This window comes from Garra rufa, chromosome 20 (genome assembly GCF_049309525.1).
Source record: "Garra rufa chromosome 20, GarRuf1.0, whole genome shotgun sequence".
Taxonomy (NCBI): Eukaryota; Metazoa; Chordata; class Actinopteri; order Cypriniformes; family Cyprinidae; genus Garra; species Garra rufa.
The window spans coordinates 12,876,359-12,890,930 of NC_133380.1; the positions used below are offsets into that span (position 1 = coordinate 12,876,359).

A 14,572-nucleotide genomic window follows, 5' to 3' on the forward strand; every position below is an offset into this window, starting at 1 on the left:
GTACAGCAAAACAGTACAATTTAGAAATATTTTTACTATTTAAAATGACTGTTTTTATTTGAATATATTTTAAAATGTAATTTATTCCTGTGATTTCAAAGCTACATTTTTAGCATCACTACTCCAGTCTTTAGTGTCACATGATCCTTCAGAAATCATTCTAATATTCAGATTTGCTGCTCAGAAAACATTTATTATTATTATAATGTTAAAAACAGCTGAGTAGAATTGTTATAGAACATTTGTCTTTGTTATCACATTTATAATGATGCTGAAAATTTAGCTTTGATCACAGGAATACATTTTTAAAATAATAACATTTTAAAATATATTCAAATAGAAACCAGTTATTTTAAATAGTAAAAATGAAACGCTTTTGCTGCATTTTGGATCAAATAAATGCAGGCTTGGCGAGCAGAAGATCATTTTTTTAAAAAACATTAAAAATCTTACTGTTCAAAAACTTTTGACTGGTACTGTACTTCCACACAATAAAGTGAATTAAGCACAAAATAAGTTGTTCTAATGTAACAGACTTTAAGTATACCAGTTTAGTATACCAAAAATATAACTGCACTGTATTTTTAATAAGCACATAATTTTGTAAATGTATTTGTAGTATACTTAGCACAAAATAAATGTATTTCAATTACTTTTTAGCTTTTTTATTTCACTAGGGGAATCCCTTTATTCAGACCAAGTCCATGGGCTCCTGCAGAACAGCACTCGAGGATGAGGCAAGCACTGGGACGGGGAAGTTGGAGGAATATAAAGACAAACAGTGGGCATTTTAAGATTTTGAAATCTACTATTTCTGACAGGGCCTTGTCTTGAGTGACTGTGTACAGTATTATGGGACATTCTGGGATATTTTCAGTATCAAAAGATGTAATAGGCACTGGGCCAGCAGCTATGGAGAAGAATGATTGGTTTTTGAGTTAGTTTGTGTGCACATAAATAACTGTGACAAAATCTTTAGAATGTTACAGTGTTTGTTAGCTTGCGGTGAGCATGTTTCCCTTTTAAAAATGGTTAGTATTAAGTGATTTATGTTTTCGTTTTTACAATTTAAAGCTAAAATGACTGCATGTGTGCCTAAAAGAATAAGAGCTTCTTTCAAAATGTGTGGTTTTGCATGTTTAAGTGAGAGAATAAGTGTGCGTTTAACTCACCAGGCTGCTGGGTCGTACTCTGCCCAAATCCTGACATACTCATCCAAATGATGTGGACCCAGAATGGAGGAGTCCCTGGTCAGGTACTCAAAGTTATCCATGATGACAGCAACAAAGAGATTCAGCATCTAAACACAAATATAAAAACTAAAATGCAAGCCCTTTTACATACAGAATTAATTATTTACTGTTTGAAGCAATACATAAATAACAGATGCATCTCTGAGAGAACAAGGGAAGTGTAAAAAAGTGGGATTAAGGTAAAGGAACGCGAACAGAAATAAGTGGAGGCTGTTCTCACCAGGAAAGAACAGAGGAAGATGAAAGAGACAAAGTAGACATAAGCAAAGTTGCTGCCGCATTCTGGTCCATCGTTCCCAGAGCTTTCATCACACTCCATTCCTCCGAGACACGCCAGCATGATATCATGCCATGCCTCGCCTGTGGCACTCCTGTTAAAAAAACACACACATACGTGACATTAAAAATATAGTTAATTGAAACAAAGGTGAAATGAATTATAAATATTACATGAAAAAATTTCAGAAAATAAAATAATTCTTAAATAAAAATAAATGCTAAATAGAAATATATTTTTTAAAAAGCACAGAAAATTACTAAATTTTAAGATTAAAAATTATGATTGTTCGCAAGTATTTTTAGTCTTTTGCCTTAAAATAAAATGTTTAATTAGTAGTACCAAAATTACTGAAACTGAAATATAAATAAATAAAGCTAAACAGAAATAATAGTAAAAAATATATATAAAATAAATAAATAATAATAATAATAATGACAAAAACATTTAAAATTACTAGAAATTTAAAAATTAGGGTTTAAAGATTTTGGTTGATTTTTGGTGTTGTTCCTCAAAATCAAACAGAAAAGGTTTAATTGAAAGTACTAAAATGACTAAAACTAAAACTATATATATAAAAAATACTATACATATAAAAATAAATCTTAATAGAAACATTAAAAACTAAGGAAGCAGTTACCACCACTAAATACCACTTTTTTTCTCAGAATTGTGAGATATAAACTCACAATTGCGAGTTATAAAGTCAAAATTGCGTGATATAAACTCACAATTGGGAGTTATTAAGTCAGAATTGAGATATAAACTCGCAATTCTGAGAACATGCTTTTTTCCCCTCAAAATTGGACTTTATAACTCGCAATTGTGAGTTTATATCGCGCAATTCTGAGAAAAAAGTCAGAATTGCAAAATATATTTTGCAAGACAAAAGTCAGAATTGCGAGCTTATATCTCACAATTCTGAGAAAAAAAGTCAAAACTGAAAGTTTGTATCACGCAGTTCTGAGAAACGTCAGAATTAGAAGATATTTATATATTTTGTTATGTGCTTTTTAAATAACATATTTCTGTTAAGCATTTCTTTTTTTACATTTCAATAATTGTTTTACTTCAATACTTTCAATAATTCTTTTTTTCATTTAAAAATGAAAGTTTTTTTTTTACATAATATTTTAATTCATTTCACCTTTGTTTCAGAATTTAAAGTTTGTATTACGAAGCCCTGAGTAAAAAGTTTATATCTCACAATTGTGCGAAAAAAAGTCAGAATTGCGAGATATAATCTCACAATTGCGATAAAAAAAGTAAATTCTCTTGCAACTGCAAATTATCACACAATTCTGAGAAAAAAAATTATTAGCAATAACCTTTTTTTTCTATTCAGTGGCGGAAACGGGCTTCCAAAAAAAAAAAAGAAATAAGCTAACAAAAAGCTAAAAATTAAAGTTTGAAGGTTTTCCTCAGGAAAAAACGTTTTAAGTCTTGTTCCTTAAAACAAAATAAAAATGTTTAATTTGAAGTACTAAAATGACTATAACTAAATCTGAAAAATAAATAAAAGCTAAATAGAAAAAATGAATACAAATGACAAAAGCACAAAACAAAACTACTAAAACTTACGCTTAAATTAAAATTAAAACAATAGAAGCTAATTCAAAATATTTTTATTATAACAGTGTATATAATACTAAAATAACACTGGTAAAGACACAAGACCGACCTGAAGAGAAGCATCAGGGCCATGATGAAGGTTCTGAAGTTGTTGTGTTCATTGATCGCACTATCTTCCTCCTTATCCAGCGCCAAGTTCCCAAACAGCTACAACATCACAGAAATTAAAATATAAAACTACTCCACACGTCACTGATCTCACAGATGTGATCTCTCAGCAACCTTATGCCACTTAAGAACATATTGATAGATGCATATTTAGATTCATTTGGTCTTATTTAGTCAGTCAAAATCCAACAATGATGTTAAAGCTGATTTCAAACAGAACAGCTGTTACCTGCATGCCAATGATGGCATAGATGAAGAACAGAATTGCAATGAGCAGACACACATATGGCAGAGCCTGTAAATGGTAGACAGAAAGAGATTAATAAAGAGAAGAAATGAAACTGAATTGTGAAGGTTCACAAACACATCTCTGCAATACTACATGAAATTATGCACTGTAATTATTCCAAACTGCTGATTTTCAACTCAAAGGTAGGACTTTAGAGTCAGTGTGAAGATTTCGGATATCTTATGTCTTGAATTTGGGGTATTAAAGTATGACTTTTTGTACCTTAAATGATTGAACGAAGGTCCAAAGCAGAATGCGAATGGTCTCGCCCTGCCTCAAGAGCTTAATGAGACGTGCTGCTCGGAAAAGTCTCAGAAAACTCAGGTTTATAAAGTTATCCTGTGAAGATTAGATTGAGATGTATGTAGAAACAAAGACAGAGGAGAAAAGAGTGCAAGACAGAGCATGTGAAAGAGAGAGTGAGTGTAAGAAAGAGAGGAAAAATCACAATCAGTTTATTTAAAGAGGATGAATCTAATTTTCTTAATTAAAATAAAAGAATAAAATAATTTAGAGAGAAAGTGGGTTAAAGTAATACTGTACATAAAAGTATAAAAATATTTCTTTGAAAATGTAGAGAAATACACATAATGTACAAAATAAGCGTAAAATGGAATTGACACTAAAACATAAAATATAAAAATGACAAAAAAAGGACCAAATTAATTCAGGAGGGGCTTAAGAAAAACAATCAATAAATTATAACAGTCATCATCCAATCATATAATAAAGCATAAACTTTTTTTTAATCAAATGCACTGATCTGTTGAGACAGGCAAGGCACAGTATGGAAGCAGCCTGATGCATTATAATATTTAGCAAATACAGGCATACGGAGTAGAATACCGACAACATTAGCCAATGGGGATTGGCTGTGTTGGTCATGTGATTCTCAATGGTCCAATCCACACATCTGGCATTTTAGAAGTACTTCAGAATTTCAGTGTTGTATTTTAAGCACAACTGACATATATATTGATTTTAGACTTGGTACATTAATAAATCGTCTTATCTGTGTGGACAAGTTATTGAGGATCACTCCCCCATTCCAGCATACACATATTTCAATGAGTGAGATGTAGCGCCCTCTTCCAAACAGAGGAGGAACTACAGTAGTGCAAAACAGGCAGATGAGTCGATAAAAGATAAGGTAATGAACGAAAAAAAGAGTCTTCATGCAACTTTTGCTAAAGTGCATGGCATTCAGCGATGGCATGACAACGTCTTTGACTACCTGTGCAAGTGTAAAGACATTTTTATGAGCAAAAACAAAAACAGTGCTCTCATTGGTTGATGGGTAACCAGGTAGATTAGAACTACAGGTTAATAAGAGCAAGAGTCATCTATTGAAGTCCTAGTACTTATATACATGGGTCAAAGACAAAAAAGGGTTTAAGCATAAAACAATAAGTGTAATACCGCTTTAAAAAAATATTAAAAAGTTTTCTGTTTAATTTAATTGCATTTTTGTTTTTGTTTTTCTGAGCAAAAAATAAATATCATACAGTTTTCCTTCATTTACAGAAGACAGCCACTAAAAGGTCATTCAGTGTAACAATCTTGTCAGGCATATTTACAACAAAAATTAATTTATGATATTAAAAGACAAATTACTGTCACCCCAAATACTAATTAGTTGTAATTCTACATAAAATTTGCCACTATCCTAGGTTTTGCCTATTTGTCAGTAAGACTTTTTACTCATTTAGAACACGATAAAATTTAATATGCTCCACTATTCTTTTATATATTTTAATATGTCAGAATAGCCAATATGTGACCATGGACCACAAAACCAGTCATATGGTAAAATTTTACAAAACTGAGATATATACATCATATGAAAGCTCAATAAATAAGCTTTCTATTGGTATATGGTTTGTTAGGATAGGACAATATTTGGCCGAGATACATCTATTTGAAAATCTGGAATCTGAGGGTGCAAAAAATTCAAAATACTGAGAAAATCACCTTTAAAGTTGTCCAAATTAAGTTCTTAACAATGCATATTACTAATCAAAAATTGCATTTTGATAGGTTTACAGTAGGAATTTTACAAAAAATCTTCATGGAATATGATCTTTACTTAATATCCTAATGATTTTTGACATAAAAGAAAAATCAATAATTTTGACCCATACAATGTATTTTTGGCTATTGCTACAAATATACCCCAGCGACTTAAGACTGGTTTTGTGGTCCAGGGTCACATATAACATTATTTCAACCAAATTTTGACATTTTATTCTACACAAATGTATTTGAAACCTTAAAAGTAGACACTTTACTTACATTTAATGTCCTTTCTATTGACATAAAATCACTTTTGTAATTTTTTTTTTGACATGGACATCTTAACGTCTTTGACTCACATATATAAGTGTTTGTATGAGGGTGGGCAGTTTGACTAAATGCTTACATGAGTAATTTTAGAATGTTTTTGGAAATTTGGTGAAAGAATGGCTAATAAATAATTCTGTTTATAAGCTCCAAACCATTTCCAGACAAAGGCTTTTCCTTATTTTGACTTGTACTGTATATCTCTCCCTGCGAAACAATGGCTGTGTGGATAAACCCACCAAGGTATAAATAGTAAACTAACCCTTTTTTTTACCATCATACCACCCAGATAATATAAGAGTTAACATGAGCAGTTGTCCAATTGTCAAGCATCTTTGGGGTCATGGGTCGTCATACTGGAAGCACATGCTTTGAGGAAAGTGGGGAGGGAAGAGCGAGGCATTTTGGGTAATGGATGCATTAGAAGCCGAGAGAAAATTACAAACCAACCGGATTCTATGTGTTGTTGCAGTAGATGGATGCATACATGTATAGTGAGTGTGTGAGGGGATTGGATGGGAACACATGAGATGGAAGATTCATGGGAGTTTCATAGTGCATTTTTGGTTTGTTTTGGATTGGATGGGTTTATCGCCAACAAATCAGAGGAACAAAGAAAGCATGTAAAAAGATAAAACAGGAATAAGTCGTTATGGATACAGTCAACAGGCTGATTAATCAAACAAACACAGATACGGTGGGTATTGATTCACTATGCAGGCTGTTCCAGTGGCCAAACCAAATACTTATTATAAGCAAAAAAGGATTTTTTTTTTTTTTTTTTTTTGTTATTTATAAGTGTTACAAATACAATGCTAACTACCTTAGGGGCAATGTTGATGTTGTTATCAAAAACAAAAGTAAAGCTTTTTGTATTTATATATACAAAAACATATAGACTACGAGTCATAAGTTTTTGAACAGTAAGATTTTTAATGTTTTTTAAAGAATTCTCTTCTGCTCACCAAGCCTGCATTCATTTGAACCAAAATACAGCAAAAGCAAGCAATATTGTGAAATATTTGTACTATTTAAAGTAACTGCTTTCTATGTGAATACATTTAAAAATATAATTTATTCCTGAGATCAAAGCTAAATTTTCAGCATCATTACTCCAGTCTTCAGTGTCACATAATCCTTCAGAAATCATTCTAATATGCTGATTTGCTGTTCAAGAAACATCATTATTATTATTATTATTATTATTATTATTATTATTATTATCAATATTTAAAACAGTTGAGTACATTTTTCAGGATTCTGTGATGAAAAGAAAGATCCAAAAATCAGAATTTATCTAAAAATAAATGAATCAAATAAATGCGGGCTTGGTGAGTAGAAGAGACTTCTTTACAATAAAAATCTTACTGTTAAAAAAAAAATATATATAGAATGAATTAAAAAATAAATGAAAATTATATCATTCAATTAAAAATATATAAATATTATTAAATATAAAAACTAAAACTAAATTAAACAGTTTACCAAAATATAAAATGACAAACATAACATTTAAATTAAAATAAAAGTTAATTAAATAAAATTAAATATATTAATTTAACAAACAAACATAACATTTAAATTAAAATAAAAGTTAATTAAATAAAATTAAATATATTAATAAATATGATGATAATATATAAATAATACTACAATTATAATAGCACTGCTTATAGGGTTTGTATGGAAAGTTATATGGAATAACAATCCATATGTGATGTGTGACCACTGGGAGAGCCCAAAAACTTCAGTGTAACACAGTGTCTCTGTCTTATTTTTAAAAACAGAGCACCCTAAAGGCACAGATAAGACACACCACCAGCACAAATACACGCTCAAACACTGACACTTACACACAAAAACCAGTACAAATACACACAACACGCAGAATGAACACATGATATGGAGGATTCAACGGGTAAATATTCAAATAGACCAAAGTTTTAACATTCTGCTGACAAGTCATCTTTAACACATAAAGTTTGGAATTGTTGCGATTAAACCTTCCTTATTAAACACAATATTAAAGATTATGCAATAGAATCATGTACTAAACACATGCTAAACATTCAGTACTTAAATATTTATGTGCATGAGAATAAAACTTGTAAGAGATGCATTTACTGGGATTTAAATTTGTATTTTGTTTGTGTATTTTCACATCTGGCCATTCAGTTCCAACATGAATCTAGATGCAACTTTTCTAAACATGTCTAAAAATGCACTTACCCATAGCTCTGTCACTAAAATATCAGTGATGCTGCCGATAACGGACACAAAATCAAAAATATTCCAAGCGTCCCGGAAATAATTCTGTAGAGAAACAAAAGCAGAGCATGTGTTACCAATCATCTCAGAGTTCTCAGATAGCGAGGATACCCAATCCCAACAAGACTATTAAAGAAAGTTGAGCCAATCAAATGGCTGTCACCATGGAGACAGGCAGACAAGTGCATTTTTTTCTAAATGGGTTAAAAGAAGAAAACGTTTTAAAAATCTCAGGATGTATGAATTAATAATAGGTGATATCTTTAGGTTGGATGAGCAATGCTAGGAAGAGCTGGATGTATGACCACGATCAGAGACACTTACTCGGACACCGAAGGCAATGATTTTCAGAACACACTCCATGAAGAAGAGTGTAGTGAACACTATATTCAGGTTCTTCAGGACTACGTCATACGCCATAGGAGCTCCATGGTACTGGAAGCACACAAAGAAAATTCAGAACCTGTCGGATGCACAAGGACATTCCTGATGCTAAGGGAGGAAGAAGAAGAAGCTTGTACCTTCATCATAAGGACGATGGTGTTGAGCGCAATGAGAGCCATGATACTGTACTCAAACGGAGGTGATACCACAAACTGCCACATTCGGTACTGAAAGCTTAGCTTGTTCTGAGGCATGTGGCGCGTTAGAGGTTTGGCATTTATAGCAAAATCAATACAGGCTCTCTAGAAGACACAGAAAAACAGAAAACAGTGAAAGAAGCATCTGACGTATCACATTGCATGTTTGTTGCTGGGGAGAGAGGGTAAAAGTAAAACTGTGGACTTTGTTTATAGAATGTGGCTAAAAATAAAAATTGTGAGAGCACAAATGTGACCAGCTAAACTATAATAAGTAGCTTTTGACCCAGAAACAGAGTAGAGTTACAACCCAGTTTTATGTACACGAATTTGAAAAGTCTCAGTTTTCCTATGATATAAATATTACATTTCTTCTTAAATATTGTTGAGACATAATTTTTTAAATGCTGGCTATCATAAAATGTTGTTAATGAAAATAAAATTTTTTAGACATTAATTTAACAGAATTAGTAGTAGTAGTATTATGAACTTTGTCCACCATCTTGTGATGCACTATGGGATTGAAGGATTTATAAGATGCTGCCTAAATTTTAGTCAAAATAAGTAGAGCCCTATGAAAACGCAGACAAAATTGCAGAATCCAGTCATAAAACTGGAATTTACTGTATAACGCGGAATATCATGGAATTTGCAGAATTTTGGATGAATAAATCAAAAGTAGGTCAGTACACTTAAATTAAAACGTTAACGAATATTAAGACGCAAAAATACTATTTAATCAGAATCCTGCTTGTTCTGTATTTCTCTGTGTAAATGAATTCAGCAAATGCGCGGAACACAAAGTGCGTGTTTTAACTGCTCAGAGTCACTTCATAAGCATTTTACAGTAAAAAAACTTAGTAAAAAAATTTATTTGAGAAAAAAAACCTAAAATGTATTTCACAGAATTCTTAATAAATTGCTGTTAAATTGTGTAGGTTTCATGATTTCAATTAATTAGACATGCTTTTTTGATTAATACTTTTAATTTAACCATTAAAACAGAGGTTAGAAAAATTAAAAAGGAAAAAAAGGAATCCAGAAAAATTCAAATAGAAAAAAAAAATGGAATTTGGAAAAGAAATAACATTTAGGGCTCTAAATTAGGCAGCCTGATCTCATGACGAAAACATACCTGTAGGAACATTTTCGCAAGATGCAAAATATGTACCGCCATGTACGTTTCATGACATATTTGATGTGAAATGTCCACTAAGTGGAGCTAAAAGAGTGTTCGTTTTTTCCCCGGGAACAGATGAACACACATAAGGTATGTTTTCTTTGATTTGGTTTTGTACGCGTCACCATATTTCTGACTTGAAATGTCTGTTAAGGCTTGGCTTGTTAAGGCTTGGCTTGTTTTTCGATCTCCCATCTTTCAGCTCTTTCATCATGAATCATGTTTGTCACAGGATTAGTACCCAAGGATTCCACATCCTAAGTCCAATTATGCACCAGCTGAGTTACCTAACAAGCTTGTTAAGTCCGGAAAGCGAAACATATAGAGCTGTAATCATAACTGTCTACGAAAAACGATTACAAGAGCTTGCTGTTTTACCACCTCTAGTGTTCATTTCTATTGAAAACTGCAGTGATATGTACTTATTGGTTTTTGTCATGAGATCAGGCATGTTTGCAGGTTCACTCAAGTACCTCATTCTTTTCGAGGCTGTAGTCCTCCATCATCTTGTCTCCTTGCTCCTGGAAAGTGATGATGATGAGAGCTACAAAGATGTTTACGAAGAAGAAGGGGAAGACAACGAAGTACACCACGTAAAAGATGGACATTTCCATCCGGTACCCCGGGCTAGGGCCCTGGTCCTCATAAGTGGAGTCCACCGAGTGTTTCAACACCCTGAAAGAGAAGCGACAAGAAGAGGCGATGACATAAAAGGAGAGATAATAAGCCACCAGAGATGTATGTATGTATGTGAGCACATGTCAACTCACTGCGGCCATCCCTCTCCAGTGGACACAGTAAAGAGAGTAAGCAGGGCCCAAAGCACGTTGTCGTAGTGGAAATCGTACTTCTTCCACTCCCGCTTCTGCGATTTGACCTCGTTATCACGCTCGTATACCAAATATTCGCCCCTGAAACACAAATACACATGCATAAATCTGCAAACAGGCTTTTGTGGACCAACACTTTCACATGCAAAATTTCTAATTTGTAACATGTGACTGCCATCTTTTACTGCAAGTCAACTCGACTTACCTGCAGTCACGGGCAAACTCTTTTGACTCGTCGGTGCAGTAGAAGAATCGACCCTTAAACAGCTGCACGGCCACCACAGCGAAGATAAACATGAACAGCATGTAGACAATGAGAATGTTCAACACGTTCTTCAGAGAGTTCACTACACAGTCAAACACGGCCTGGGAGAAAGAGACATGAAATTAGTATAGTACGCTAACTTGGCTAACAATACAAGATGGTGCAATAAAAAGCATCATTTTGTTTGTGGCTTTGACAGTACTTTTAGTTTGGGAAGACGTTTGATGGTCTTGAGTGGACGTAGCACCCTTAGGACCCTCAGAGACTTGATAATACTGATGTCTTTTCCCTTACTGCTCCCCCTGTGGATTGGAGGCAAACAGGAAATCAACATGCTGTATTGTGAGACATAGACTTCTTAAAAGACTTCTCCATTGCATTTCACGTCTAAACCATTCGTTGGGCTTCCTTTAGCTCCAAATGTAGAAGATAGATTCAGTATCACCATGCAACAGTTCTATCATATCACCACAGTATCTATCATGTGTTAGATTTATATTTGTGTAATGTTTATCATCCAAAATCTTTTTTTCTTCAAGCAAGTCTTCACAGGCCTTCATATTCACAACCATTGCAGGTTTCTGGTCTACTCGTTACCTTCTGTGGGCATTCCAAAAGCATAACACATTCAAGTAAGTATCAAAACTGTCAGGCATTTTCCGGCGCAATGCCCAGCCAAACCTCTTTCTTTCTTTTTGGGTTTTAGCTGTGTTAGAGAAGACAGGGGAATGGAGGTCTGGGATATGGAGGCTGTTTGTGTTAATCGTAGGTAACATGACAAGACTGAGGGTTCATTGAGATGCAGAAGGCTAGCGGACCTGAGTCCAACTGTATCTTGTCCCTAGAAGAACTTGAGGAAGCTCAAACCAGGAGACAAAGACAAGTTACAAGGACATTTCATTGCATTCAAACCAATAAGGAAACAAAAGGAAAGAACTGTTGATAAACCTCCTGCCTCCAAAGCACATTTGGATTTTTAAGATATTTAAGAAATGCTGGCCGTTTTGAAACATTTTGAACTGGCCATTTTGTAGAACTTAATGTTTTACGTCAAAGTGGCCTAAGTCTGTCTACACTGGATGCATCATAGTTGCCTATCCCAAAATTTGTACTAAAATGGACCAATCAGGTGTAAGCTCAAGACAAAAATTAGAAATAAAACAGTGCTTTATTGCCAACAAAAACGGACATGCATTGATTATTTTATAATAATAATATAATAATAATAAAAATAGCATTATATAAATAATATTTTAAAAAATTAGAACTGACCAGAATAAGATATTTATCCTGAACAGTTAAACTGTCCACTGTTCTTTAGAAAAATCCTTTAAGCCCCACAAATTCTTTGGTTTTTCAGCATTTGTGTGTATTTGAACCCTTTCCAACAATGATTGTATGATTTTGAGATCTATCTTCTCACACTCAGGACAACTAAGGGACTCATATGCAACTATTACAGAAGGTTCAACGATGAAAAAACGATGCATTAAGAGCCAGGGGTGTAAACTTTTGAACAGAATGACGAGGTATACATTTTTCTTATTTTGCCTAAATATCATATTTTTTTCATTTAGTACTGCCCTTCAGAAGCTACAGAAGATACTTGAATGTTTCCCAGAAAACGTTAAGAAAAGTAAAATTTATCACAATCTTCAAATTCTAAAAGTTTTCACCCCCCTGCTCTTAATGCATTGTGTTTTCTTCTAAAGCATCAGTGAGTGTTTGAACCTTCTGTAATAGTTGCATAGTCCCTCAATTGTCCTCACTGTGAAAAGATGGATCTCAAAATCATTCAGCCATTGTTGGAAAGGGCCAAATACACAAAAACGCTAAAAGACCAAAGAATTTGTGGGACCTGAAGGACTTTTCTGAACAACATCGACAGTTTAACTGATCAGGACAAACAAGAGACTCATGAACAACTATCACTAAACATAACAAACTAAAAAAAAAAACAGCTGTGAATCATTCAGGTAACAACACAATATTAAGAATCAAGTGTATGTAAACTTTTGAACGGGGTCATTTTTATAATATTTCAATTATTATTTTCTCTTGTGGACTATATGTAGTCTTTTATGTGAAATATCTTATTCAGGTCAGTACTAAATAAAAAATTACATGCATTTATTTATGATCCCTCTTATTTTAATAAAATAATTAACATTTTGCAGATTCTGCAAGATGTATGCAAACTTTTGACCTCAACTGTAAATATTGAGGTTAATAATGGGTTAATATTGAGAAAATTTAAATATAGAGCTTATGACATTAAAAGTAAAAATGTAAATAGAGCTATTTTATTTTAGACAGATGGCTGAAGCAGTTAAAAGAATTGTCTCAATGAAATCCTGGTGCTTCTAGAGTAGACTAATCTAATGCCATCTTGCACCATACGCGCCCAGTGTAGACAGTGTTAGCCATCAATGATGAATCCTTATTGACCCAGGATCAGTCTTGTGAATGAGGCAGAGGTATTTTTAAAGCATTTACACAGGTCCCAAACACAAACAGAAAACTCTTCAATCAAGCGGCCAAGACAGCTGTCTTTAACTATGAACTTCCAGGTAAGTCCCAGCTGAAGACCAGCCAGCTCATGGCAGATTGATTGAGTCGGAGCGTTGGAAAAGGTCCAGGTTACCGATAATCAATTACTCGCTCCTGACTGTGCTCAGAGAGAGGTGTGCAGTATCGTAACAGTGTGCAAAAGTGTGATCTCGTCTGTAACTTTGCGTTCAGTCGTTTAGGTCCACAAATGGACCCGTTAGAACCAATGTAAGTCACAGCAGAATAAAACAAGCAGTGGAATGGAGAGAACCAGAGCAGATGAGCAAAGAGGAAGGGAGGATGGGTCGGGAAGGGAAAAAGAAAGAAAGAGAGAGAAGCCATCGCGTGAGCTGGACGGTAGCCGTGCGACAATAAGGAGGGGAGACTTTACCGAGAGAGGCTCCTGTTGATCACCAAGGCGTAGACATAAGAGAGGGTCAGAAACAGACAGCGGAATAGAGAAAGAGACAGAGAGGAATACACACACAGAAAAAGAGAAAGAGAGACAGAAAAAGAAACAAGATACTGGGAGTGGCTTGGCAGAGGAACAACATTAATATGAAAGACAGACAGACAGAGAAAAAGGACCAAACAAAAAAACCTTAGCGAATGATTAAAAGAGACGAAAGCCCCTGTGTTCAGATACTGTAAAGTGCAGACCAAGTCAACCGAAATTAAAGAATTACTCCACTTCCAGATTAAAAATGTCCTGATAATTTACTCACCCCCATGTCATCCAAGATATTCATGTCTTTCTTTCTTCAGTCGCAAAGAAATTAAGTTTTTTGAGGAAAACATTCCAGGATTTTTCTCCATATAGTGGACTTCAATAGTGCTCGATGGACTGAAGGTTAAAAATGCAGTTTCAATGCAGCTTCAAAGATCTCTAAACGATCCCAGCCGAGGAATAAGAGTCTTATCTAGCGAAGCGATCGGTCATTTTCTAAAACAAATTAATGCATGTACACTCTGTGTACTCTGGTTAAAGAGAGTTAGGGT

General features: G+C 33.8%; 1 protein-coding gene across 1 annotated transcript in view; it reads right to left on the reverse strand.

Moving 5' to 3' along the window:
* The window catches only part of cacna1ab (calcium channel, voltage-dependent, P/Q type, alpha 1A subunit, b), a 141,775-nt gene that overhangs the window by 40,983 nt on the left and 86,220 nt on the right, over window positions 1-14,572 (reverse strand). The window contains exons 26-37 of the mRNA XM_073826038.1: window positions 11,226-11,325; window positions 10,964-11,124; window positions 10,699-10,839; window positions 10,402-10,603; window positions 8,689-8,853; window positions 8,492-8,602; window positions 8,129-8,212; window positions 3,782-3,898; window positions 3,500-3,565; window positions 3,212-3,309; window positions 1,474-1,624; window positions 1,173-1,300 (exon numbers count right to left, since the gene is read on the reverse strand). Coding sequence (XP_073682139.1) covers window positions 1,173-1,300; window positions 1,474-1,624; window positions 3,212-3,309; window positions 3,500-3,565; window positions 3,782-3,898; window positions 8,129-8,212; window positions 8,492-8,602; window positions 8,689-8,853; window positions 10,402-10,603; window positions 10,699-10,839; window positions 10,964-11,124; window positions 11,226-11,325 — 1,524 coding nt within the window. The remainder of the gene's footprint in view (window positions 1-1,172; window positions 1,301-1,473; window positions 1,625-3,211; window positions 3,310-3,499; window positions 3,566-3,781; window positions 3,899-8,128; window positions 8,213-8,491; window positions 8,603-8,688; window positions 8,854-10,401; window positions 10,604-10,698; window positions 10,840-10,963; window positions 11,125-11,225; window positions 11,326-14,572) is intronic.